Source organism: Pteronotus mesoamericanus, unplaced genomic scaffold (assembly GCF_021234165.1).
Source record: "Pteronotus mesoamericanus isolate MK-2021 breed Mesoamerican mustached bat unplaced genomic scaffold, CSHL_Meso_final scaffold_636, whole genome shotgun sequence".
NCBI classification, from domain to species: domain Eukaryota; kingdom Metazoa; phylum Chordata; class Mammalia; order Chiroptera; family Mormoopidae; genus Pteronotus; species Pteronotus mesoamericanus.
The window spans coordinates 3,514,654-3,542,462 of NW_026555324.1; the positions used below are offsets into that span (position 1 = coordinate 3,514,654).

The 27,809-nt window shown below is 42.7% G+C and overlaps 1 protein-coding gene across 1 annotated transcript; it reads left to right on the top strand.

Moving 5' to 3' along the window:
- Window positions 1-934: 934 nt before the first annotated feature.
- On the top strand, window positions 935-24,474 carry LOC129061521 (zinc finger protein 14-like). Its single transcript, XM_054562197.1, has 4 exons — window positions 935-1,104; window positions 21,997-22,123; window positions 22,327-22,387; window positions 22,788-24,474. Exons 1-4 carry the CDS (start codon window positions 1,102-1,104, stop codon window positions 24,097-24,099), a joined length of 1,503 nt encoding a protein of 500 aa, XP_054418172.1. The 5' UTR covers window positions 935-1,101; the 3' UTR covers window positions 24,100-24,474.
- The last annotated feature ends 3,335 nt before the right edge of the window (window positions 24,475-27,809 follow it).

A 27,809-nucleotide genomic window follows, 5' to 3' on the forward strand; every position in this document is an offset into this window, starting at 1 on the left:
AGATGATGAAGTCAGATTCAGGTTCAGGTTTCTAAACAAGGACAGTGCCATGAGTGACCTCACAGCCTTCCACCAAGCACTTGACCCCTAGGGGACATAAGACACTCTTATTCTGTCTACCAAGTGTAAATGAATAAGGAGGATTTGGCTAGAAATAAATAATAAAGATTTATTCAAGAGTCTTTTAGTTTGTGACCTGGAAACACAGCGAGGCAAAATCCCAGAAGCGTCCAAAGGAGAAATAAAAGCCAAGAGTTCTTAAAGTCACATGGTGGAGAAAAATCAATCCTGAATCCTTAGTCCTAGGATTGGTCCAGGAGGGTTATCAGACAGATGTCAGAAGGTCTGGAGGAGGGATGCCAGGTGGGCTGGAGGATCGGCGCCGAGACGTCTTGTGGCCTCCTGAGTCCTTTGGAAGATTACCCTAGGGTTATCTGCCAGTAAATACATGTCTGGGTATTGATCCAGGACTGGAAAGTTCAGAAGTTGAAGTACCCAGGCAAGTTAAGACAAGAAAAAAGATCGTTTTCTCATGTCTCAACCTTCATAACGTTAATAACTTAGCAGCTTGGTTAAAGTGACTCCCATTTGTATTTTCTCTACCTTCACTCCTTTCCTTGGTTTCCATCAGCCCTGGCCTGGGCCACCGTCTTATCTGTAATTTATCGTCGCATCTGGAAACTGAACGAGGAATACCCCGTGCACATCGATGCCTCGGCGAGTCACAAGGAGCTGGGGGAAACAACACAGGCAGCCCCAGGCAAGGAAAAACTGCTTCAAGTCAGCTGTGCCAGGCTGTGTCTGGTTCCCGTCCGCCTGCAGGGGCTTGTTCTGCTGAGAAAAAAAAATCCTCCAGCTCGCTGTCAGTCAAGCACGTGGGGCGTGGCCTTGAAACACTAATGAGGGGCGCAGCCCCGGTAGGTGGGTGGGGCGTTGTGCCAGCCCGGCCCGCGCGTCCCTTTCTGCTCCGGGATTGCTTCGAATCTAGTGTTGCCTATCTTTAATGGTCCCCGAGGGCTCTGTCAAAGCTTCTGTCTCGCTGTGATCTGCAGTGATTGTGGAGTGGCAGGAAGGACTCGGGAAGACCCAGGAAACCTAGAAATGGTGAGTGTGAGGAGCCAGGGGCGGAGACGGGACGCGTGGGCTGGTCAGACCTGCGGTGGCCGGCGGGCCGCCCCGCCGTCACCTCCCGGGTCTGCGGACCTCAGTCCCCGCGGCATGCGGGGTCGTGGCTGGCCGGCGGTGGGTCGTCCCATCACCTCAGTGCGCGTGGCCACTTCGGCCCCGGAGCTTCGCTGGGCAATGCTGCGCCCGCAGCCCCGAGTTTCCCCAGATGACGCGGTGGCCACAGGAAGGGTCATCAGGGAACAATCGTCACTCTGTCTGTGGGGTTCGAGGCTTGCAGGAGCGGTCGTCTTTGGGGTGTCCAGTCCCTCCTTTCTTCCTAAGGGGAACTGTTTTCTTCTTTGTTGTTGGGAACCATGGGGCCTGGTTTCAGGGACCGTAGCCTCGCCCACAGGCGAGCGGGCCCCACGGCTGGAGCTGAGCGAGGAGGCCTTGGGAAAGTAGGCCACCGAGGAGACAAAACCTGTTCCCCGGTTTGGGGGGCGGTTCTCAGGTCCACGAGCCTGTGCCCCAGGCTAGCTTTTCCGGAGACGGCCATGAAGCCCCTAATTATACAAATCCTCCTCGCATTCCCAAGCCAACTTCCCCCCTCCGAGTCACAACGGCATCATTATGAACGGTTCGTCCTCCGGGATACATTTCAGACAAACCCACTCTTCTAATATTTTATCCTTTTCCCACAGCCATTTTCAGAGATTTATATTTGTTGTGGAGAGTTTATAGGAGAGAAAGCCTAGAGTAACCACCAGGAAAACGTTGAAAAGTATCCGTTTCCCGACCCCAGGATCGTTCCTGGGCGCAGACCTCCTCTGCGTGGAGGTTCGTTCCTCTTTGTAATTTTCCTGGGTGTTGTGTCCTGTCAGCGCTGCCCCGCCCGAGTCAACATGGTTCATTCATTCATTTAAGTTTACGTTTCCCACAGGGGTAAAATATTTTTAATCATTAGAGTTTAAAAGACTGTACAAAATAGCTCCGAAGAGCCAGGAAAGAAGCGTTTCAGAAAAAGCTTCCAGTATTACATCCCATTTGTGTGGAGTTCTTCTCTCACTCTTTCTTCCCCTGAGCCTGTGTAGTAAGTGCCTGAGGTCTGTTTTTCACTTTGGGGTGTGTTCAAGTAAAATTCCATTGCAGGGCAGAAGTGTTCAAGTCTGATTAATTATTTAAAAAACTAATAATTTCCCTGGAAATAATAATTAACATCTTTTTTTTTTTTTCCTGAAAGGAATAGTTATTTGTGTGTGTTTTTAGTTGAACTAGGACAAGTGCCTCAATTTTCTTTCCACATAAATGCTGGTTTGAAGTCATTTTGCTGGATTCTTCAAACACTGGGTTTGTGTCATTTAAAATATCAACCAGGTTCCAAAGCAACTCCAAGTTGCAGCAGAGCCCTGAGGTCAGTGACCCAAGCTAAGCACCCCCAGTCCACCTTGGGCCTGCACAGGGGAGCGCTTGAAGGCCCAGTTATTCTTCCTGGGGAGCCTCCCCCTGCAGGTGTCCTACCTGCTCACCCCTCCACCCAGGGAAGGGTCCTCTTTACACTGAGAGAAGCCACAGCCCTGGGAAGCTGGGGGTGCACCTGCGCATGGGGGAGAGGGGGTGATGCCCCTCCTGAGGTTTTAGTCGTGGCCCCCCTGGGCCTGTCTGTAGACACAGGTTGGAGTTTCTCATCCACAGTGTGGGTGCGCTCAGAGTGTAATCCGTGCACGCGGAGAAAGCCTGTGAAAGTCAGGAGCCTGTGTCCTGGGTTAGGGCCTGTGAATTCGCAGTCCATTTGGGTCAGAACCTGACACTGCATCCAGCCGGGTGTTTCCTGGCTGTGAGATGAGGGAGCGTGTCCAATATTCCCTGGGGAGGGGAGGGTGTTGGAGCTCCCAGAGTTCACTCCTGGGGCTGCTCAGGGGTCCCTCCCCCTTTGTCCCCAGGGACTGTCCCACTGCAGGGGTCCTGTCTCAACCTGGAGGGTCTAGAATGTGGAACCTTCTGAAAGGGACTTTTCTTCTATCCTGAGGGAAGCGGGCTGCTCATCTGAGCTGATTCCAATACTTGTTTCTTTCCTTTGCATCTTTTATCCACTGAATAGTGCGGCCCTTTGCCTCTAGTTTCCCCGAGCACTTTGTAATTTTATTCCCTGTGTGCGAAATAACACTTTTAGTGTCTTGGGCTTAAAAATGTAAATTGGTTGAGAGATACGATATTGTAAGGCAAATAAATAGTGGAACTTAATAGAATTTTTGTACCTTTAGGCTAGAGAACCTCAAGCTGTGAGATGAATGTATTTAGGCTCTCAGGTCCATTTTTTATGTTTACATCAGTGTTTGCAATTGATGTAAAGGAAACTAATCAAAACTTTTGTAAATCTTTAACAATTTTACTATGTTTAAGTAGCTAAACCCAAACCCGAATTGCATTGTAATGTACTACTTATTTCTGAAAATACCTCCCTGTGAGATTAAGGGAAAGAACAAACTAAGATGCAACTTGTCCTTTTAGTTAGCAAGAGATTTAATTTTTTTTCATTAGTATGGTTTATTCTACTGTAATGATTAGTGCTTAAAGGAATTAATTCCTAGAATGATTTCCTATGTAAAAAAGTTATAATTAAAGTCTAGTAGATGGTAAAACATGGTGTATATTTTAAATTTCTTTGTCTATCTTAAATAAATCTGCAAGATAGAAAAGTCTCATTTAAGAAGACTCACAGCCCACATATCCTGGTCCATCTACAAATGTTACTCCAGCCACCCCCAAATATAGTTTTTATCATTTCAAGAGGCTCCTGTTAGTGGTTTTCTTTCTTTTGTTTTTTAAACTTAAAAACAGGCCATCGAAAATGCATATTTTTCTTACCCATGTTTGTCTTTGTGAAGAGCAGCCAGACTCCTATTGTTTGGTGTTTGCTGACCCCTTAGGCTACCCCTCCCCCTTCCCTGTGTCCGCACCTGGACAGGCTGATAAGAAGGTCCGGGGCTCCCTCCTCCGTCACTGGAACCACACAAGCCCGTCTGTGAGCAGAACTCTTGCCCTGGCCCCGCCCCTGGACAGGATCCTTTGCTTGACCGAACTGCGTCAGGGTCTTGAACCTTCTCCCAGGCCTAGCTTTGCCCTTCCTTGTAAAATCCAGTTGTAGCGGGAACCCTATGAGTGAGGTGAACCGGAAGGCCCCACCGTCCAATCTGACCTCCCTCCATGTCTGACCAGGTTCCTCCTCCTCCACCACCACGTGGTGGGCGTCTGGTTGCCCTGGCCTGTGTGCAGCAAGAATCCTTTTAGGTCGGTTTAACCGGAACCCCCTAACATCTGACTCTTCTCAGTAATTTTCTATCCATCGACCCCACCTGCTCTCTGGCCATAAATTCCCACTTGCCCATGCTGTTCTCGGAGTGGAGCCCAATCTTATTTCTCATCCACTGTGAAAGCCCACCACAGTGGCCTGTATACCTGTCACCGTAGTCCTGAACAAATTCTGCCTTACTCTCTTTGACAAATATCATTGAATATTTTCTCTTAACCATCTTGCAACCACAATAAAAACCCAGATCCATTTTTTTTTTTTTAAACTCAAGCCATTTCAGAGCTGCCTGAGAGGCCACTCTGCCCCCAGCCCAGAGACCTCAGTCATGTGACTCACGGGCCTTTTTCTACCCTGTGCGTGGGCCACCTTGCAGGGGTCTGTAACTGTTGGCTGTGTGAGCAGCGTGTGCAGACATGGGCACCCCCCGGACTGCCTTCACTTGCTGGGACTCGCTCGCCTGCTCTGCTCCCGCTCGCCTGCTCTGCTCCCGGGGGCGGCCTGCCCTGCGGCTGCTGGGGGCTGCGGCGCTGGGGCTGCGAGCTGTGCTGCCCCGGGAGGCCTTGCTGAGCCTGCCACGACCTGAGTGGCCTGAGCGGGCAGTTCGGGGGATTTCTAGGCAGTTGGGAGCGACAGTGTGAGATCGGGGCCCTCCTTAAAGTGGTCCGGGGCTGACATTTTTGTTGGGACTTACCCGTGTGTTAGAGTGAGGCTGAGACAGAGGCAGAGATGCCCCGACCTGTCCCAGGGATGGGGATGGGAGAGGGGGCTACACCCTGTGCAAGAGGCGGGCCCAATCCCATGGTCCCTTCCAAAAGAGCCGTCATTTAGAATGAGAGAGAGGAGAGGGGTGGAGAGTCAGCCAGCAGGTGGCGGGCTGAGTCAGGCCTGCGAGGCTGCCAGAGGGCTCCCAGGGCCCTTGAGAAGCTCTGCTGCTGGGGCCCCTGCGTCTTCCGCAACACAGATCCTGACCCTTGGGGTCAAGGGGACAACACCCATGGCACACTTGTGGCGTAGCCAAGGGATTAGTTCAAACCTGATTTCAGCCTAGGTCCATAATTCTATAAAGCAGCCAGCTGTCATGGAAAGGCTATTAAATCTGATGGCAATGGTCAGAGGCTCTTAGGAGAAAAAAAGTATAAATACCAGGGTAGAGAGGCACCTCCTCCATCACAGTATATACAGGGCCCCCTGCTCCCCAAAACAGGGAAGGACAAGAGAAAAGAAACATAGGAAAAAAAATACAGAAACTAAACTAAGTTCAACAATTTTGCTAATTAGAAATCCACAGTGTACTAAAAAAAAAAAAATTACACACACAAGGAAATGAAAGGACAATGCCTGGTGTTGGGGCCTCCCAGCATCGGTTCTGCATTAATTTTGCTGTCCGCTATCATGCCCTTATTCACAAATCTTCATACAAGTAATCAATGGTAGGACTCAAACTGCAGCTATGACTGGGATTCTAGTGAGTGGAGTCATGGCACCCTGATGATCTTAGGGGAGCTACTCAATATAATACAGAAGACAAATAGGTTTGTTTCACCTTAACCATGAGCGCTCTAATCTTACATAAATTCTTCATGGTCATAGAACCCATTGTTGTAAAATATTTTACACACAGCAGGGAGGCTCTGAACCAATGATTCATTAACTAAACTTATATTGTCTTTGCAGCTTTCAAACTGGCTTCACAAGAAGGGATCCCCTTCCAGGAAAACAATGTTACTAGTATTTTGTGGAGGATATTTACAGCTATGTTTATCAGGGATACCGGCCTGTCGTTTTCTTGTGGCGTCCTTTTCTGGCATTGCTGTTAGGGCAATGCTAGCCTCAGAAAATGAATTTGGAAGAGGGTTTTTCTCTTTAATTGTTTGAAAAAATTTGAGAAGGATTGATATTAATTTTTAAATGTTTTGTAGTATTCACCAGTGAAGCCATCTGGTCCTGGGCTTTTCTTTGTTGTGAGATTTTAGATTACCGATTTGACCTCCTTATTCATTATTGGGCTATGTGGATTTTCTGTTTTCATGATTTAGTCTGGTAGGTTCTATATTAATAAGGATTTATCTGGTTCTTTTAGGTTATCAAATATGTTGGCATATATGGTTCATAGTATTCTTTTATGGTCTTTTCTATTTCTGTGATAACAGTTATAATTTCTCCTCTTCTATTTCTTTTGTGTGGGTGTGTGTACAAAATTTGCAGAATTGCCCTTAGCTCATCACACTCAGGCAAAGAATAAAATAACATTTTTGTTGAACTAGAGGTAGCTGTGCTTGGTTGCCACAAGCTCAGATTATGTGCAAAAAAATGATTAATTATCTAATCATTTCCTCAAGTCAGATATTATAAATAGATTTGAAAGTGAGTTTTGAAATCCTCTTCTGTTTTTGCTGTCAGTAATTTGAATCTTTTCTTTGTTTTCTTAATTTAGTTAAACATTTGTCAACTTTGTGTATGTCTTTAAAAATACAACTCTTAATTTCTTTGACCGGTTAGTTTGTACTTTCATGTGTTTTCATGTTACTAATTAGTGTTCTTTCATTTCATTTTGAAGAACTCTCTGTAGTATTTGTTGTAAGGCAGCTGTAGTGGTGATGAACTCCCTCAACCTTTGTTTATTTGCAGAAGTCTTTGTCTTCCTTCATTGCTGGAGGACAGACTTGCTGGCAAAACATTTTTGACTGGCAGTTTCTTTTTCCATCAGATTGCATATATCATGCTACTTTCTCATGTCCTCAAGGTTTCTGCTGAGAAATCTGCAGAAATGGAGGTCCTCTTGTATTTGATACGTTGCTTTTCCATGGATGTTTTCAAAATTTTCTCTTTGTTTTGATTTTTGACAATTTGATAATAGTGCATTTTGGTGAAGTCTTCTTTGGGTTCAAACTGTTTCGGGAGCTTTGAATTTCATGTATGTAGATGTCCATATCTCTCCCCAAATTTGGGAAGTTTCAAGCTAGTCTCCTTCCTTCCCTCCCTCCCTCTCTTCCTCTCTTTCTTCCTTTCTTCCTTTGTCATTCCAGTGAATTGAGAGGCATTACAGTGTGTCCTGGATTTGTAGTTGGCCATTGAGAAATGTGTGTGGCCTTGGCCTTTATGTATGGCTAGTACATGACAAGTCGGGGGTGTGTGGGGCTAAGCCCTTAAACTGTGGTATCTGTTGTTAACTCCGGTTGGTGGTAGAATTGTGTTGAATTGTAGGCCGCCCGGTTGGTGTCAGAGAGGTGATGTGTTTTTGGAAAACACAGCACGTATTTGTTGTCAAGAGGAAAAAATAACCTGTGAACTTCAGAAGTGTTCCTGAGTCTGCACCCCCAGCTTCGAGTTAGGCCAGGCAGCGTGGCTGGGGGGTGTAGGTTGGCGGTTTCCCTCCCCACGTCAGTTTGGCTCTAGTAAAACCCAGTTGGTCAGGCTCTGGTGAAACAGAACCTTTGAGGATGGGCCTTGTTAACAAGAATAGAATACTGTGGACATATTTCAGACTGGCTATTTTCCTGTCTCTTTCCAATTTTACAGTCTCTGGGCCTTTGCAGTATAAAATGACATGCATTCATCTTTTCACGTAGCATACTTTCACTGCCCTCAAAATCCCCCGTGCCCCACCTATTTATTCATTCCTCTTCACACCCCTAGTTTCTGCCAACCAAAGAGCTTTGACTGTCTCGTGGTGTAACAGTGGGGAACTATCACCCACCCCGCTGTTCTTTTGGCATTGTGTCTGGGAGCGCTCATCTAATCTGTAACCTGTGGATAAACAGCATGTTTGTCTAAGGATCCTGGGAACTAACTTCAGAAGATACAGACTCAGACCTTCGGGCATCCCACCTCTGGGGGATTTGCTGACTTTCAGCCGTGGAGCCCGGGTGACAAAGGCAGGATGACGTGGAGCCCGGGTGACTAAGGCAGGATGACGTGGAGCCCGGGTGACTAAGGCAGGATGACGTGGAGCCCGGGTGACTAAGGCAGGATGACGTGGAGCCCGGGTGACTAAGGCAGGATGACGTGGAGCCCGGGTGACAAAGGCAGGATGACGTGGAGCCCGGGTGACTAAGGCAGGATGACGTGGAGCCCGGGTGACAAAGGCAGGATGACGTGGAGCCCGGGTGACAAAGGCAGGATGACGTGGAGCCCGGGTGACAAAGGCAGGATGACGTGGAGCCCGGGTGACAAAGGCAGGATGACGTGGAGCCCGGGTGACTAAGGCAGGATGACGTGGAGCCCGGGTGACAAAGGCAGGATGACGTGGAGCCCGGGTGACAAAGGCAGGATGACGTGGAGCCCGGGTGACTAAGGCAGGATGACGTGGAGCCCGGGTGACAAAGGCAGGATGACGTGGAGCCCGGGTGACTAAGGCAGGATGACGTGGAGCCCGGGTGACAAAGGCAGGATGACGTGGAGCCCGGGTGACAAAGGCAGGATGACGTGGAGCCCGGGTGACTAAGGCAGGATGACGTGGAGCCCGGGTGACAAAGGCAGGATGACGTGGAGCCCGGGTGACTAAGGCAGGATGACGTGGAGCCCGGGTGACTAAGGCAGGATGACGTGGAGCCCGGGTGACTAAGGCAGGATGACGTGGAGCCCGGGTGACTAAGGCAGGATGAGGGACGCCGGACCATCACCTGCCTTATCAGAAGGGACTGTGCTCATCTCCACATAGAGAACTTTTCAACGCCTTCCCTTGATCTCTTTGTTCTGTTCCCCTCTCCCTCCTTGTAAAACCTTTGCCTGCACTGAGATGCTGAGAGTGAGTCCCCCATCTTCCCAAGGAGATGGGCTTTGTGACATGAGTCTCCCGTCTTCTGAAGTGGCCGGCACCTGAAAATAAACCGCCTTCTTTTTTACACTGGCACCTGTTTCTCAAGGATTAGCTTTCAAAGTGGCAGGCAGCCGGACCTGCATTCTGCTATGTTGGCGCTGTTCTTTCCGGAACCTTCCTCAGACTTCCACGGCAGCTTTGACTAGGACTTGTGAGAGGGGACATTATTGCCTTATTTCTGATTTTAGCAGGAAAATATCTAGTTTTGTCACCAAGTTGTGCCACCACATCATCAGTTAGACGTCTATGGACTTTCTTGAATTCTCTCCAACATGTCACCTGACAAAAAGTGGCCAGAACTTGTGCTGACCAGTATGGCTCAGTTGGTTGGGCGTTGTCCTGCAAAGCAAAACTTGGGTCCTGGGTTCGATTTCTGGTCACGACACATGCCTCAGTTGTGGGTTTGGTCCCCAATTAGGATGTGTGAGAGAGGCAAGTGATGGATGTTTCTCCCTCACATTGATGTTTCTCTCCCTCTCTTTCTCCCTCCCTTGCCCTCTCTCTAAAAATAAATAAATTAAAAACAAATTTTTTAAAGTAGGCTAAACTCATCTGGGAAAAATCAGAAATTTCAGGGTTAGCTAAGCATACCAGCAGGAATCAGATAAGGGACCTATGGACCACCACCAAGAAACCGGTTTATACCAGGAAACTGCAAGATGGCTCCTGAAACACCTCAATCAAACTTTTGACAAACTTTTCTTCATTAGCATACTAAAAAGTATGCTCAGGGATGGAGATTTAACATTAAAGTGACCCAGGTGATGTATGGGTAGGTGTGTTTCAAGCATATTTGAGAACTGCGCATGCTCCCTTAGAAATGTGAAAACTTTTTACCCTTTCTCTGGAATCCCCACCCCTGAACCTGGCCTACCTCCCCCCAAGCTTTTTAATGTTTTCTTAAATTTCCTGAATCTGGGAGAAGGAATCATTAGGCATTCGATTGTCCTTTTCCATTCCTTGGCCAAGGACTAAAGTTTCTTGCTTGCTTTGCTAAATACATCTTGTCCTATTGATGTGAGCGACGCTGGGCAGAACAACCGAGACTGGGGTCTCTGACAGTTTCTTACCAATAAGCATGTTGTAGATGGTCTGTCTCCAGGTGACAAAGGTCCCCTCTATTCCTAGTTTGCCATCAGAAGTGGATTTGCGATTTTGTCCAATCTTTTTACATTTTCATTTTCTTCTTTTTCCTTCCTGATATGAATTATTTCTGTCTTTTCTCCCCTCAGCTTTTAGAGACTGTTCTGAATTTTATTAAACTTTTCAAAGAACAAGCTTTTGGTTGTATTAAATTTTTTTCAATGGTTTTCTTTTCCATAACTTTATTACTTTTTAAAGTAATTTTTATGTGCTTTGTTATGTGTTTACTTTGGGTTTAATTTGCTTTTCTTTTTCTAATTACATCAGACAAAGGCTTAGGCCATTGATTACAGATTTTTTTTTCAATCATATGCCTTCAATGCTATAAATTTCCTTCTAGGGACTGTTGTGGCTGAACTGCACAACTTTTGATAATTTGTATTTTCATGTCAATTTATCACAAAATAATTTTACTTACCCTTGAGAGTTCTTTTGTCCACGAGCTCATCAACATTAGAACATTCAAACCTATGGAAAATTTAATAAGTGTTTATTAGATTTTATTTGAGCCAAACCAAGGACATACCTGGAAGCATGATTTCAAGGGTTTGAGAAAATGCTCTGGACAAGAGCAGTTTTGCAGTTCTTTTTGTGCATTGGGGAATCCAGAGAAGGAAAATAAAAAAGATTACATGAAATCCATTGGTGGTAGAGAAAGAAGGTGAGGAAAAGCAAGGTGGGAAATTTTTATGATTGATAAAAAGTACATTATTTTGGAATGATATACAGGCACCAACCTCATGTGCTTCCTTGAGGGGATCTGGAGAAAAGGATTAATCTGGCGTTTTAAAGGTGTGTTAACCTAGATGCACAAGAACAATGGACAGGGCTTGCTTAAGGCAAAAACAAACTTTTTACTAAAAAAGTTGTAGACCTGGAGAGTGACAGCCCTCTATGGTCTGATCATCCTGTGAGGTTACTTTCTGTTACTGAGCTTGTCAGATTTACTACATAAGCCTCTATTCATGCCCAAGATATATAGGAGTGTGTTGTTGAAGGTTTATGTAGTTGACGGTTTCCTTCGAGCCTTGGGCCCTCTCGCTAGCTGTCAATTAGGCAGAAAGGGGCGGTACATTGATTTCTGTCCAATCAGGGGCACAGCTGGCGCAGGTGGGTGTAGCCACACACCCCTTAAGCGGAATGTCAGAACTGGCCTGGCTGGTGACAACAGGACCCCTTCCCTTAATGTCCCCTGGTGGCTCCGTGTCTCTGTGACCTATAAAGTTCACGGGAGCCTAAGAGGGACTCAGGGGAATCCAGGAAACCTAGAGTGTGGAAGGCCGGTTCAGAGGTGGGGGCGAGGGGCCGGATGGAGCCGTGTGGAACGGCCTGTGACGGGACCAGCTTCTGTCAGTCAGATCCGGAGTCTGCAGACCCAAGCCCTCCAGGGGCTGGCTCCGCTGAGACCTCGGTACCCTTGAACACACAGCCTGGGGGCCGGGCTGGCAGCCGACCTCGGGTGTCCTGTCTGGTCGCTGTGCTCAGCGACTTTGGCCCCAGGCCCACAGCCTCTCCGGGCAGCTCTGTGCTTGCAACCCCTCATCACCCTGAGTGTACGGTGACCACAGAGGGTCATCAAAGGACAATCACGACTTGGTCTCTGGCTTTTTACATGAAAGCAGCTGTATTTTGTGGCGTCCCAGTTTCTCCTTCCTTCCCAGGAGTTCCTGTTTTCTCCTGAGTTTTTCAACTGTTTTTTGAACCAGAGTCTTAAATCCATGACCCTGTCAGCGCAGTTTAGCTTTTCCTGGATATAAATACATAAATTTCCAGTTTCTTTTCTGCGTTCCCAAATATCCGTCTTGGAATCATAGCATCACCAATTCTTGGTCCTCCAGGGCACAAACAGACCCATATTTTAATTGTTTATATATTTTTTTAACAGAGTAATGGGATATTCTCTTTTAAAATTTTTTGTCTGAATATTTTTACATGAGAAAAACAAAACAAAACAAAAAACCCCACAAAACCCTAGAATAACTACCTGAAATATGTTGTGTGAAATCATTTTGTTTTCCTCCCAGGACCTAGTCTGGACACAGGCATCCTATGGAAAGGTGTTTGGGTAGAATTTCCTATTTTTTTATAAAATTTTCTGAGTGTTCAGAAAATTTTGTCATTTGTCAGCACTGCCCCTCCCCCGGGTTTGTCACCTTGAAAACCTTTGACTGATTTGTCTCATTTTTTTCCTATAGGAATAAAATGTATTTAATCAAGACTTTGAAAGACAGTAAAAAATAGTCCCAAACAGGCACAAAAGGTGAATTCTGAAAAAGTTAAATATTCCAGTATAATATTTTTAGAGAGTTCTTTCATTTTTTTTTTTGAGAATATGCAGTAAGTTTCTGAAGTTTGTTTTACTTTTGCATTGTAGACAGAAAACAAACAAACAAACAAACAAATGTAGGGAGGATCTATGGAAAGTAAAGTAACCTCGCAGGGTGATTTGGTCACAGATTCCTTACTGGGCAGGTCATGGCAGGCAGTCACACCTCAGTCCTCTAATTCATTAGTAAAAGGTTTTAAGCCAGCCCTTTTCCTTGTTTTTGGGCATCTAGATTAACACACTTTAAAGTGCCAGAATTAATATTGTAAACCAATCCCTGCTTTGCTTTCTCTTAGCCTCTTCTGATCTTCCTTATATCCACGCTCCTTAATTTCAAATGCATAAGAGGAACACTTTAGATCTTGATTCCTGGCAATTGTCATCAGTTTTGGCTAACATAAACTCTTATAAAAATTTTCTACAGGTTTGGCCATTTTTTAAGTTGACACGGTGTTATGAAACACAATTCCAGCCGTGACCGGCATGGCTCAGTGGGTTGGGCATCGATCAACAAAGCAAACAGTTGCCTGTTCTAGTCCACATGTCTGGGTTGTGGGCCAGGCCCCTGGTTGGGGGCGAGCGAGAGGCAACCAATTGATGTTTCTCTTCCTCTTTCTCCCTCCCTTCCCCCCTCTGTAAAAATGAATAAAATCTTTTTTAAAAATGCAATTCCAGGGCTTCCTTTTGCAGAGCAAAAGTGTTCAAGTAGATTCATGAGAAAGCTACTGAGTCCTGGGACTGGGGATGCAAATGCAGGGGGTTGTGCGATGGTGATGCCCTTTCTGAGGTTGTAATTGTTGTTCCTAAGGCCGAAATATTTTGCATTTAGAGTGTAATATGTGCACATTGAGGAAATCAGTGAAGAACATAGGTGTTGTGTCTTGGATAAACAGCTTATGAATTGGGGAGTTCATTCGAGTCAGAACTTAAAACTCAGTCAGGCTGAGAGTTTCACCACTTGTGGGAGCGGAAGCCTGGGGGAGCGAGCGGCTTCCGCGCTTACAGGAGCTCCCAGAGTTCACTCCTGGGGCTGCTCCGGTGTCCCTGTTACCGAACAAAAGGACCCGTGGGCGTGGTGGGGGTGGGGGGTGGCCAGATGTTGTTACCGAAACAACGATACCCTCCTTCGCCGGGGTCCCTCGGCTGTGGGTCCTTCGCCTGCCGCCCTTGGAATTATGGCTCTGAATGGCAGAGTTTGGTGAAAAGGAAAAGGAACTATTTATTCAAAAGTTATACAGGTTTGATTAATGGCTAACTGTCACCCTTAAACCTCAAAATCCCTTCAAAACAACCACCAGCACACACACCGTCCTGCTTTCCCCCCTCGGCCCAGTCAGGCCAGTCAGGGTACCGTCCTCCAGAAGAAAAAGAACAGGAGTCCGGGCCTCGGCTCGGCAGGCCTCTCGCGGGTCTCAGCACCATCCGCTGCGTCGCCGCGATCTCCAGCTCTTAGTCCATAACCATGTGGCACCTTCTCCCGGCCCACTAGCAAGAGTCCTTGCTCCCCTCTTTCTTCCCGCGTGGTCTTCACACTGTTCCCCAGAGTCTGTGTCCCTTTCTCTCTCCTGCAGGCCCCTGTCTCTCCTCTCTCTCCCAGTTACATTCTGTATATAGTCTTTGAAACCTTTCTGATTAGCTTTGGTGATATACAAAATGACCCTCTTTGCATATGAAGAATGAAGCTATCCTGTTATTGACAAACAAAATGACACTCAGTGGCCCTGCTCAAGGCTCCCATCCCCCATGGCGGCCTGCCCTGGGGTGGGGAGAATATATTTTTCTTGGACACCCCAATCTCTGGACCCCGTTACAAATACCCTTTGAGGGGGCCCTGGCTGTGCCCCGTTACATCCCTACTTGCCTCCCTCAGGGACTGACCCACGCCAGGGGTTCTATCTCAGATGGGGATGTCTGGACCCAAAGTTTGCAGTTATGTTTACCTTTCTAGGTATGGGTTTCCTTCTGAACTGTAGGGAAGAAGGCTGCTTATCTGGATTTCAATATTTATGTTTCTTTTTATTGAATTCCTTTCTTCTGGGGATATTGTAGCTGTTTGATGTAGTTTCCATTAGCCCCGGAGGTTTCTAATATGTGAGTTGATTGAGCTATACCATGTGAGTAAGGCAAGATAATTATAGAATCAAATAGGTTTTGGTTCCATTTAGCAAGAAAACCTGAAATGTGAGATGGGTGTTTTTAAGTTCTTGGGTTTTTTTTGTATTTTTTTGGCAGTGTTCATATGTCCATGTTTCTAGAGAATTTTGACATTGAAAAGGTCGACCATTTCTAGAGCAAATGATTACCTATTTCAATGGATGTGAGGAAAACACAATTGATTTTCTATTTTCACTGATAAGAGGGAAACACCTCAAGACCAGCAAAAATTTATGAAAATCATAGTCTTTTTCAGAGCTTCATTGCAAACCCCTAATGTATTATCATATGCTACTCATTCCTGAAATACGAGGTCTGTCCAGAAAAGGTCCAGACAGTAATATAATGAGAATGGTTTGCGTGACATGGTGCAACCTGGCAGCCAAGGAAAGTGGACTGGAATGTGCATGCATGAACAATGACAACTTCACTGTGATAGTCAGCAGGGGGCAGTAGACACCATTGAATGAGCATGTGTACTGTGTGGCCATCGCATTCAAAATGACTGAGCAAACAGGGCAATGAATATGCATCCAATTTCGTGTTAAGTTTGAACATTCCTCCACCGAAACTATTCAGATGATTCAGAAGGCGACCACTATGGGTAACTGGTGACTGGTAGCTTCATCACGAGAATACGCCAGCTCAGGCACCAGGTCTCATGCAGGGTTTTTTGGTGAAACATCAAGTCACCCCAGATGCCTCAGACCCTCTACAGCCCAGATTTGGCGTCCTGCGACTCCTGGCTTTTCCCAAAACTAAAATCACCTTTGAAAGGGAAAAGATTTCAGACTGTTGATGAGATTCAGGAAAATACAAGGGGGCAGTTGATGGCGACTGGGAGAACTGTGTGAGGTCCCATGGTGCCTACTTTGAAGGGGACTGAGGTGTCATTGTCCTATGTACAATGTTTCTTATATCTTCTTCAATAAATGTCTCTGTTTTTCACATTGCATGGCTGGATACCTTCTTGGACAGACCTCATATAGTGATGGGACAAAGTATTATAATGCATCGTGTTCTTTTTGTGAGAAAGGGACTGGGAAAGTTTTGATGATCTGCTATTTTATATCCATTCATGTTTAAAGAATTAAATCTTGGAGGAGTATTCTATGTAGAAAAGGTGAAATTAAATTAATTAAAAAAAGCAAAAGTTAATGAAAAATACTGATTAAGCATAGAAGATATGGTATATATAAGTATTTTTCATTTTTAAAAAATGAATAGTACATTGGAAGGTTAACTAAATTTCTAAGCTAGGAAAGTGAAGAAGACACCCTGCCCACATATCCTGCTCTACGCTTGTCCATCCACCCTCAAATAATTAATTTTAATCACTTCTTGGTTTTACTTAGTGTTTCTTTATATAAAAACAGGCCAGTGAGAATGCATAATTTTCTTACTTGTATTTATTCTTGTAATGAGAGTAGATCCACACTTTTGATGCTTGTTTATTGACAACTTCCGCCTCAGCCCTCCCTTTCCCCTGGTTCTTCTTGCCTGGCAGGCTAATAGGGACCTGGTGGCTCCTGCCCTGTGAGCCGCTGCTTGCTGGGAGCTCTCCCATGAGCTTTGCTACCCCACTGAGCGTGGGTTCTCTATGCAGAGGACTCTAGGTTGACATTTTAGGTAATTCCTCATTCTTTCGTGAGCAGGAGTGTGGGAATGAAGCCCTCCTTAGAATTCCTGGGTCAATGTCTTTGCTGGAACTTACCTGAGTCTTTAGCGTGAGGTGTGACTGAGGCTGGGTTCCCCTCAACAGTGGGGTGTTCCTCAGGGGGTCTGTGAATGAGGTGAGTTCATCAGATGTTCACTCTTTAAAGAGCAGTTATTTTAGAGAGAAAGAGACAGAGAAAGGCAGGCCATGGAGAGCTCACCAGGTTTCGTTAAGCACCTCTGCGGCAGCACCTGCCCCCACTGAAGCACAGGTCCTGACCTCTGAGCTACTGGGGACAATACCCTTGATCTCACTACAGCGCAACAAAGGGGCTAGTGGACCCCACTGAGCCTGAGTTTTATATACAAAGCATTCTGAGTGTAATTTTTGAAAATTCATTGTCCTCTGGGAGCAGAAGTATGGGAATGGGGTCTTCCTCAAAGTGATTTTAGTTTGATATTTCGATTGGAACCTGTCTGCATTTACAGTGGAGATGTGGCTGAGGCTAAGTTCCCCTTGAAATTTGGGTGGGTAACAGGTGGTTACTAGGATAATTATACCCTGTGGATTTGGTGACACCATTAGATGGTGACTCCTTTAAAAGCAGGCTTTTTCCCCTGTAATTTCTGGTTTATTTATGTTAAAGTATAGTTGATATACATTATTCCATTATTTTAAATTTTATATAATTTCAGATTCATTAAGGTGCGTTTTATGTCCCAGGATCTGTAATAGTAATTGAATTATTAGTTGAAAATGTATATACTTTAGAATTGATCAACAAATAAGTCAGTAACCATCTGTCACCTTTCAAAGTTATCATAATACTATTGACCATATTCCCTGTGCTGTACATTAAATTCCTGTGACTTAATTATATAACTGGAAGCCTGTACTTATTCCTCTTCATCTTTTCCACCCATTCCTCTGCCCCTCATTTCTCTGGCAGTCATCAGTTTGTTCTCTGTATCTCTGAGTTTGTTTCTGTTTTGTTTTGTTTGTTGATTGGTTTTGTTCTTTTTAGATTCCCCACATAAGTGAAATTATATGATATTTGTCTTTGCAAAACACTTTTGAGTTCCATCTGTGCGTTATGATTATAATACCTATCCTCCTAAAATATTCCCTACTGAGCAGGAAAACTCCTAAACAATAATTCATGAATTTAAATTAAAATAAATATCTTTGCCACTTCAAATTTGGCTGCAGAAAATGGGACTTCATGGTTTTTACTCAGCACAATTAGATTATATGACCCAGTGTAAATTAAACAGGGCATTCAAGGATTGAAAGGTGTTATAAGAAACCTTTTAGGAAGGCTTGATTGTCTCCCGTTATCCTTTGAAGAGCTGCACTTGATACTGGAAAGAAAGAATGAGGCCTCATAGTGGATTCTCTCAACCCTGAGGTTGTGCTCACACCAAATAAACCCCTGTGCCCAGAACCCAACCTTACTGAATTTACTGACTATCCACTCAGCAGCGGGTACACATTTTGTAGGTAAGTCTGTTCTGTGTAGTGTCTGTTTCAACAGTCTCTCAGCTGCACTGGGGCTTCACTTTGAAGGGACATCATTCACCTTTACCTGGTTACCTGCAGGTGACAGGACATACAGTCTCTGCAGGCAGGATCAGAACCGCGTTTACCTTGCTCCTGGGGAGCAGGTATGACATGACATTCATGACATCCTCCTTTGTGGACATTCATTTGACATATCTAAAAAAAGTGGATGGCTCACTCCCTGAAACATAGGAGGCCCTGAGTCCTTGGTGACTTTAAAAAATTACTTTAATAAATACAATGCCACAACATTCCTGACAACATGATGAAATAGCTATAGTATCTCTCAGCAACCAGAACATTGTGTACGTTTTGTGTGTTTGGGGGGCCACATATTGCTTATTTACAAATTTTACTTGAGCTCACTACAGTGTTTCTTGCAAACTGCCCCACCTTCAATGAGTAGCCCTACCGTCGAAGATTCCAGGCTGTTAACATTGCTGTGCAGCAGGCACACCTGGTAGTGTCCTCGGAAACTCCTCTGTCATAAGGCTTCAGTGACCATCTCTTACATCTCTTGGGTGTGATATCTGTCTTGCTGTTTTGTTAGTTATTGTGAGTAGATGTTTTTCAATTTTACTAATTTTCACAAAGAACCTGCTTTTATTGTTTTATTTTTCTTCATTGATTTTACACAGTTACCTTGATTTCTTTTCTAGAAGTGTTATTTCTCTTTTAAATTAAATTTATTGGGGTGACATTGATTAATAAGATTATATAGTTTCTAGTGCACATGGTCTGTGTATTGCACTGTGTGCCCGCCGCCCAGAGTCAAATCATCTTCTCCCGCCATAGGTCCCCTTTATCTTTTACTTCCACCCCCAAACCCCTTCCCTCTGGTAACCACCATACTGTTGTCTCTGTCTATGAGTTTCAGTTTTATATCCCACATGTGAGTGAAATCATGTGATTCTTAGCTTTTTCTAACTGACTTATTTCACTTAGCATAGTATCCTCAGGGTCCATCCATGTTGTCACAAATGGCCGTATTTCATCTTTACTTACAGCTGAGTCGTATTCCATAGTGTATGTGTGTGTGTGTATATATATTCTTTAATTCTGCTTACTTGGGATTTAATAGACCTTCTTTTTACTTTTTGTAATTGGATGCCTATGTTAATAATTACAGATTTTTTTCCTAGTGTATTTGTTCAATGGCATGAATTACCCTTCAGACATTGCTGTTGTTGCAGCCCACAACCTATGATAAATTTTATTTGTATTTCATGTAGTTCCAAATAACTTTTTTTTCTCTTGGGAATTCTTCTTTGATTTCATATGTTATTGAGAACTTGTGCTGTTAAATGTTCACATAGTTGGGGGTTTTCCAACTATCATCCTGTTATTGATTCACAGATTAATGTCTTTGGTGTAAGACCATATTTTATATAATTTCTGTTCTTTCAGATTTGATAAGGTGTGTTTTATGTCCCAGGATCAGTTATGTTTTGGTGACTATTCCATGTGAACATGAGAAAAATGTGAATTCTGCTCTTATTGCATGAAGTATTTTATAAATTACAACTAAATCCATTTGTTGCATGGCCCTATTGAGTTCATCTCTGTCCTTGGGTGGTTTTATGCCTGCTGGAATTTATTATTCATGATGTGGGTTGTTGAAGTCCATAGCTGTAGTAGTGGATTCATCCATTTCTCCTTGCATTCTGTCAGTTTTGCCCATGTATTTTGCTTCTCTGTTGTTAGGCACATACACATGAAGATTGCTTTGCCTTCTTGCAGAATGGACCTCTATTACTATTTTAAATTTAAAATAAACTGTCCTCTATTATATTAATTGTTATAATAAATAAAAGAGATATTTTTTACATCTTAATTTATTCTCCTTCTAATTTACCACTTCATTATTACATTCTTTCTGATGAATATTATTTCTTTCAAAGTAGGTGTACTCATGACAAATTACTTCAATTTTTGAATGCTGCTGAAAGACCTTATTGTCCTTTATTTTTGAATGATAATTTCATTTGACACAGAATTCTGGAAGAGTGGTTGAAAAACACTTTAACTATTTTACTTTAATTTCTTTTTGCTTGAAACATTTCAGAAAAGAAATTTGATTTAATTCTTATCTTTGTTTCATGGTAACTAAGGCATTTTCCCCTCCCACTTTTTTCATTCAATATATCCTGTTTGCCTTTGATTTTTGCCTGGTTTTAAGTATTTGGTTGTCATCTTTAATGTTACTGAGCTCCCTGGCCAGACAGTTTGCGGTCTATTATAATTTTAGAAAAATCTTAGTGACCATAACTTCACTGATTTTTTTCTGTTCTTTCAAACACATCCCCCTTCCTTCCCCTTGTGCACCACATCTTTACAAGGTAATAAGAAAACCTTAGTGTGCCCTTTTGTAGCCACATGGGATTGAATCCACTCAAGCTCCTGCCCTTCTGTGTGAATTCTCACCCTCGTGTATTTCTAACCTCAAAAAAACAAGTCCATGAAGGTGTTTGTTTGTTTGTTTGTTTTTGTTTTTGTTCTCTCAAACTATTTCATGCTTGTTGGAGAGGACTGGCTTACTCTCTTCAGAGACTTCACCTGTAGAAGTAGTAAGTCCTTTTGTACGCCATTGGCCGTGTTTGCTGTCATCAGCTGAGGGGGTCCCATACTTGGGTTGAGCTATTTCTGTTCCTTTACTCCATGGGGAGAGGGTCGAGGGAGGGAGTGGGTTTGGAAATGAAACAAGAAGGGAGGGTATTCTCTAGAGTGGCTGATGAGGAAGAGCTTCCTTCTCATTGGGGAATAGAGATTTTATGTTCTTTTGAAGGAAAGCACAGCCGATACCTTTGTGTAACTTAGAGTCATGGGCAAACTCATCATCAAACCGTTGCGAATGTCAATGAACTCTCTTACATTCTGCAGCTTTGAACTTGTTCCTCAGTGTCACCAGGTCCCAAAATTGACTGTTACGGTTATGCTGCAGAGAGCACGCTGGCATGTTAGTGTCTAGTGTGTATGCCTGTGTGTGCCAAAAATGAGTGGGCAGCAGCCCTGATGCGCATGAGTATGGGGATTTTGTCGTCTAAGTTGTCCCGCCTTCTTCCTAAGACCTGAGCTCTAAGTTCCAAGAACTGAGTGTGTGATAAATTCTACACAAGGTAAAAAGCATAGCTTCCCCACAAGAATATTTTTATTCAGCCAGCCACCTCAGATTATAGGTGTTCCTTGGAGATATTACAGACCATTGCAATAAAGTGCATGAGTCAATAACCAATTGTACAGTTTGTTTTTGGTTTCCCAGTGTATAAAGAAGTTCTATTTACATAATACTTTAGTCTGTTGAGTGCACGATACCTTATGTCACCATATCAGTGTACATGCCTTAAATAAAAAATACTTTACTGCTAGAAAATGCTCACCATCATCTGAACCTTCAGGGAGTGGTAATTTAATGTTGGTGGAGAGTCTTATCTTCATATTGATGAAAATGCAATGTCTGCCAAGTGCAATAAATTGAAACTCAACAAACAAGTATTGGGGATAGAAAAAAGAGCTTCCAGTTTTTCACTATGTTTTTATTTAAACCTCATGCAGATGAGGTTTCATGAGGTGCTGTGAATAGGTAATGAGAGGAAGGAATTCTTTTCACAGGGAATTGATGATTTTTAAATAATAATATTTGTTTTATTTATGTAGCATTTCTGTCATTTCCCAGGATGCTCTGAACCTCACCATTAGAGAAAAATATGATGTAATGCAATCATAGAAAAAAGTGTTAATTTTTACTTGTTAATTGTAGTGTTAATTATATAAGGAATTAAGTGTTGATAGAGTAAATTTTTGATGATTAATTCATAGTATAAATCTTTGAAGATGATAGAATCACACATAAACTTTCTATAAATGGGGTCTAGGTGTCCAGTGCTGTCGGTCCCACAAATCATGTATTTGGGGTGTTTTAGGACTCTGTGGCCTTTGAAGATGTGGCTGTGAACTTCAGTCTGGAGGAGTGGACTTTACTGCATCCTTCACAGAAGAAACTCTACAGAGATGTGATGAGGGAAACCTTCAGGAACCTGGCCTCCTTAGGTAAGGATGACAGGTTACCTTCACTTCCTCAATTAGAGGGCAGATATTTCTTACTCTTCAACATTGTTCTGAGATGTGGGATATGGGAGGGGAGGACATGTAAATAAACTGGTCACAGTCACAGCTCGTCATAGATCTAGAAGCTAATGATTTTTCTGTAATTTCTAATACTTTGGAATGACTTCTCTGGGTCTGCATTATAGGTAAAAAATGGAAAGATGTTGTTATGGAAGACCAGTACAAAAACCAGGGGAGAAAACAAAGGTGAGTCACACAATAGAAAACAGGGTCTGACATAAAAATCCTGTTTTGTTACAAAATTTTAAAAAGAAGCAACCAAAGCAACCGCTGCTTCAATTACTTCTTGGAAATTTTCACCAAATTGCTTTCTTATTTATGACATAGATGTTCGCTTTTGCAAACTAGTTTAGATAGAAACAGCATTAAGAAACCCTCTGTGAATGTCACTATTTTGATAATAGCAAGGTAAAATTGTTTTTCAGACTTTTCAGTGTAGTCTATTTCAAACAATACTGATAAAGCAGAATATCTACAATTTTCCTACAAATTATAAAAATGTAGTTCAATTATTCTACTAATAAATATAAAATCAGTGATAAATAGCTAATGAACAATGTGCTTCTTGGTTTTTTTTTTTTGACAGAAGTCACATGGTAGAGAGATTCTGTAAAGGGGAAAAAAGTAACCAATGTGGAGAAAACTTCAGCTCTATTCCAAATCTCAGTGTGAAGAAGAAAACTCTTCCTGGAGTAAAACCCTGGGAATGCAGTGTGTCGGGGGAAATCCTCATGCATCACTCATCCCATAATGGGGATGTAAGATATCACACTGGATACAAGCCCTCTGAGTATCAGAAATATGGAGAGAAGCCATATAAATGTAACATATGTGGGAGAGCTTTCAGCTATCTTCAGTGTTTTGAAAAACATGAACAAAATCACAATGCTGAGAAACCATATAAATGTGTGGAATGCGGCAAAACCTTCATGCGGCTCAAAATCCTTCAAAGACACATGATCATACATACTATAGATGCTCCATATAAATGTAAGGTGTGTGCAAAAACCTTTAGTTCTCCAACTTCATTGCAAATATGTGAAAGAACACATGCAGGAGAGAAGCCCTATCGATGCCAACACTGTGGAAAAGCCTTCAGATGTTATAAAAGTTTTCAAAGACACGAAAGAAATCACACTGAAGAGAAACCCTATCAGTGTAAAAAATGTAATAAAGCATTCATGTATCCCAGTTATCTTCGAATACACGAAAGATCTCACACTGAAGAGAAACCCTATGAATGTAAGGAGTGTGAGAAGGCCTTCAAATCTTCCAGTTCCTTACAATCACATAAAAGGACTCACATAGGAGAGAAACCCTATGAATGCAAAGAATGTGGAAAAGCCTTCAGTATTTATAGGTCCTTACAAATACATGCAAGGTCACATACTGGAGAGAAACCTTATGAATGTAAACATTGTGGTAAAGCATTCAGCGCTCCCAATTATCTTCGAAAACATGAAAGAACTCATATTGCAGAAAAACCATATAAATGTAAGGAATGTGGGAAAGGCTTTAGGTTTTCTAATTCCTTGCAAACACATGAAAGGACTCACATGGGAGAGAAACCCTATGAATGTAAAGCATGTGGAAAAGCCTTCAGATCTTCTGGTAACTTACAAATACATGAAAGAACTCACACAGGAGAGAAACCCTACGTATGTACAAAATGCAGTAAAACATTCGGATATCCCAGTAATCTTCGAATACATGAAAGAATTCACAGTGGAGAGAGACCCTATGAATGTAAGGAGTGTGGAAAGGCCTTCATATCTTATAGTTCCTTACAAACGCACGAAAGGACTCACACTGGAGAGAAACCCTTTGAATGTAAACATTGTGGTAAAGCCTTCATTTCTCGAAAATCCCTGCAAAGACACATGAAAATGCATACTTGAAATACAGTTTTTCAATGTAAGGAATGTGGAAAAGCACTCACTTGCCTTCATCTGTATGAAAGGTATAAAAGATTTTCACACTGGAAAGAAACACTGTGAATGAAAACAATGTGGTAAAGCCTACATAGAATTGAGTTCCTTACAATGATATGAAAGAACTTATATTGGAAAAAAAACCTGTAAATGTTAGGTATGTGGAAAAGCTTTTATTTTTAACAAAATCCTTCAAAGTCACAAGGTGAGAGTGTACACAACTGAGAAAAATATATAAATGTGAGGCATGTGAGATAACCTTCAGTCATTTCTCTTCTGAAAGCATGAGAGGACTCGCTGGATCAAATCTCTTGAATGTAAATAGTGTAGGAAAGACTTAATTAGGCCTATATCCATACATATTAAACTTCATTCAGAAATATAAAAATGTAAATAACATAAGAAGGCTTGATGAAAATTAATTCATATATAATTTTCTAGAAAACTTTTGACGTTAAAGCATTGATAATAAAATTGTAAATTATGTGGGGGGCATATATAAGGGGATTAAATGGTAATAGAAAAAATACAATAATTTTTTAAATTGTAAATTATGTTTACCAAGCTTCTTTCTTTCCTTACTATCCAGTGAATCATTGTACAGCTTAAGCTGGTCCTCTGCATGGATAGATTCCCAATTTTTTATAGATATTTTAATCCCAGTATAAGTGGACCTATGCAATTCAAGCTTTTGTTGTTCAGTTTTGCTGTAATTACTTAATAAGTAATAAGTCCATTATATATAGCTTTCCTTTCTTACTGAATAAGCCTCCTTATTCCATTCTTATAAAAAGTTGAAGTAAATTTTATGTTTGTCAAGTTTATGAAAAGATAAAATTTCATTTGAGTTATTTTTAATTTTAAACTTTTGTTTTTTCTCTTGACTGGCATATAGTAAACAGTGGCTGATTTAGGAAGAGAGACCTGTGGACAAAATATCTAAGTTGGGGATATTCCCTCTTTTGAAAGTGTTAGAAAGTAGATTTTCCAAGATTCATTTTCTCTGCGGTTCCATATTAAAATTCATCAGTGGCCTCGCCTGCGTGTGATTGGCAGGCAGATGCAAAGATGGCATTAGCCAAACGTGGGAGCCGCCACCACACAGGAGGAGACAGAGACACAGGGGACTTCGAGGACACTGTCTTCCAGCTGATTTCTTACCCTTCAACTCTTAGGTTTTCATTTTCTTAGAGATGTGGTTTTCCTCTGATATCTTCACAAGATCTACATCAAAGATCTATCAGAGCGTGGATTAGTTTCAAGTCCTCTTGTGTCCACTGAGGAACTGATTCAGGCTTTTATGCTGGGAATGTTCTCTGACTTTCTTCTTCTCTGGGTCATATCAGTATAAAGTCGAATTTGCAATGGTGCCATCAGAAAGAAGGACCCAGGAATTTGTTTCTCTGCTGTGTGTGCAGCGGCTGCCTTGACCGGGCCCTTCTGTGTGAGAATCAGCACCTTCCTCCTGTCGGGAAGCTGTGGGTGTTTTCTGTCACTTGGAGCTGAATCATCCCTCAGTATGTTTCCAGTTGTGTGTGACTATGTGCAATTAAAACCATGTGCATATTTTTTCAAACTAACACGTAATTCAGTTGCTTCATAGAAATATTTTATTAACTGTTTTTTAAGCCATAGAATGCTAACAAATACTGTGCTTCCTGTGATAATATATTAACATGTTCCATTATAATTATGGAATTCCAGATGAAGTTTGCAATTTTCAATTTAATTATTATACATTATGAGACAATTTTATCATGTGCATGTAATTTCAGGTATTTTTTTCCTCAGGCAAAATTTATTTTTTATTCTTTTTTTAAATTCAATTCAATTAAAAAAAATTTAACCCTGACCTGTGTGGCCCAATTGGTTGGAGCATCATCCTGTGGCTGAAAAGTTGTGGGTTTGATCCGCAGTCAGGACGCATACGGGAGGCAGCTGATCGATGCTTCTTTCACACGTTGATGTTTTTCTTTCTCTTCCTTCCTCTCCTTCTAAAAGCAATGAAAAAAATTTAGTGTAAGCTCATGTGTAGGAGGGGTTTTATTCAAATGGGCACCACAAGTATTCTTTTGCTTTTTGTCTTTTGGTGTCAGTGTACATTGGTGAAAACTCACAAGTAACCTAAACTATTTTATATATGTATATTTAATTTAATATATACAAGGGGGGGCCCCCATAAAACTGGAATTATCTTCTGGAGGGCAGGCCTCTTATACTATAGGCTTCCCCCGCTGGGTGAGTGTTCTAGGAACCCGTCTGTGTCAGTGAACCAACTGGCATCATTGTGAGAGGCTGCGTTTGCCTTCAGTGAATTTGTTTTTGAAGACTCTTTCAGTGTGTTTGCCCATTTTATGATGGGTGATTTACGAGTGCACCTGGCGACACTGCACTGAGTTCAGCAGTTTTTGATAAAAAATGTCGCGATCCCTGTGCCCCACCTTCCCTAGTTGCCTGATCTCACCCCGAGAGACTGGTTTTTCTTGTTTCCCTGGATGATAAAAGTCCTCAAAGGGACACATCTCGCTGGTGTGGAAGAGGTGACACAAAAAATGGCAGAAGCACTAAAAGGTATCAAAATCAACAAGTTCAAAAACTGTTTTGAGCAGTGGAAGAAAAGTCTGGATAGGTGTACTGGATCAAATGGAGAGTACTTTGAAGGTGACTGAAGTTTAAACATGTAAGAATAAATACACAATTTTTAATAAATAAATTCCTTTGGGGGGGGCCCCCATATATATTAGAAACTGAATGATACATTGGCTTTTCTATGTTAGGAGAATGTTAAAATCTCCTGAGCCTTGATTTTTATATGTTCAGTTCTTTCCACCATTGCAGGATCCTTGTCAGGAAGAATTGAATAACTAGGGAAGAAGGACACAGGCACAAACAGGACTTTCTTGCAACTCTGTTGTAACTAAGAAAACACCCTCTAGGGTTGCACTGCCCTCGTGTTGTACACATAACTAGGAGTGAAGGGACAGGGCTCCTGGAATATGCCCAGGAGTTTAAACCCGGTTCCTTAGACAAGTCTCTGGATGCACTGTTTTTCAGAAACATAAAGATGTGTCTCACGCAGGCTCTGCCTGGGGACGTCCTCAGTCAAGTGCATCAGTGCCATTTTCTTTCATCACCTTCACAGACCAGCTCTGGCTTTTTGGTGTTTTGTGTTTTTTTTTTAATTGTTCGAGTACAGTTGTCTCCATTTTCCCTCTACCACTCCGCCTCCCCATCCCTGCTTCCCACCCTGGATCCTACCCTCTTTGGCTTTGTCCGTGTGTCCTTCATACAGGTTCCTTAACGGCCCTTCCCCTATTTCCCCCATTATCCCTCTCTCCTCCTCTCCAGTTACTGTCAGTTCTTTATTTTAATGTCTCTGGTTATATTTTGCTCACTTGTTTGCTTTGTTTAGTTTCCACTCATTGGTGAGATTATATGGTATTTGTCTTTTACCACCTGCCTTATTTCACTTAGCATATTCGCTCCTACTCTGTTCTAAATTGGAAACAATTTTAGAAATTCATACGTGTCCCGCTCTGAAAAATTTCTTTGAGGCCATACTAGGGGGCTGTGAGCTGAGAGAGTGACACAGCAGGTGTAGGACCTATATGATAGGCACATTCTGGTAGCTCACGACAATCGCAGCTCTGGTGTACTTAGTTAGAACTGCTTGCTTA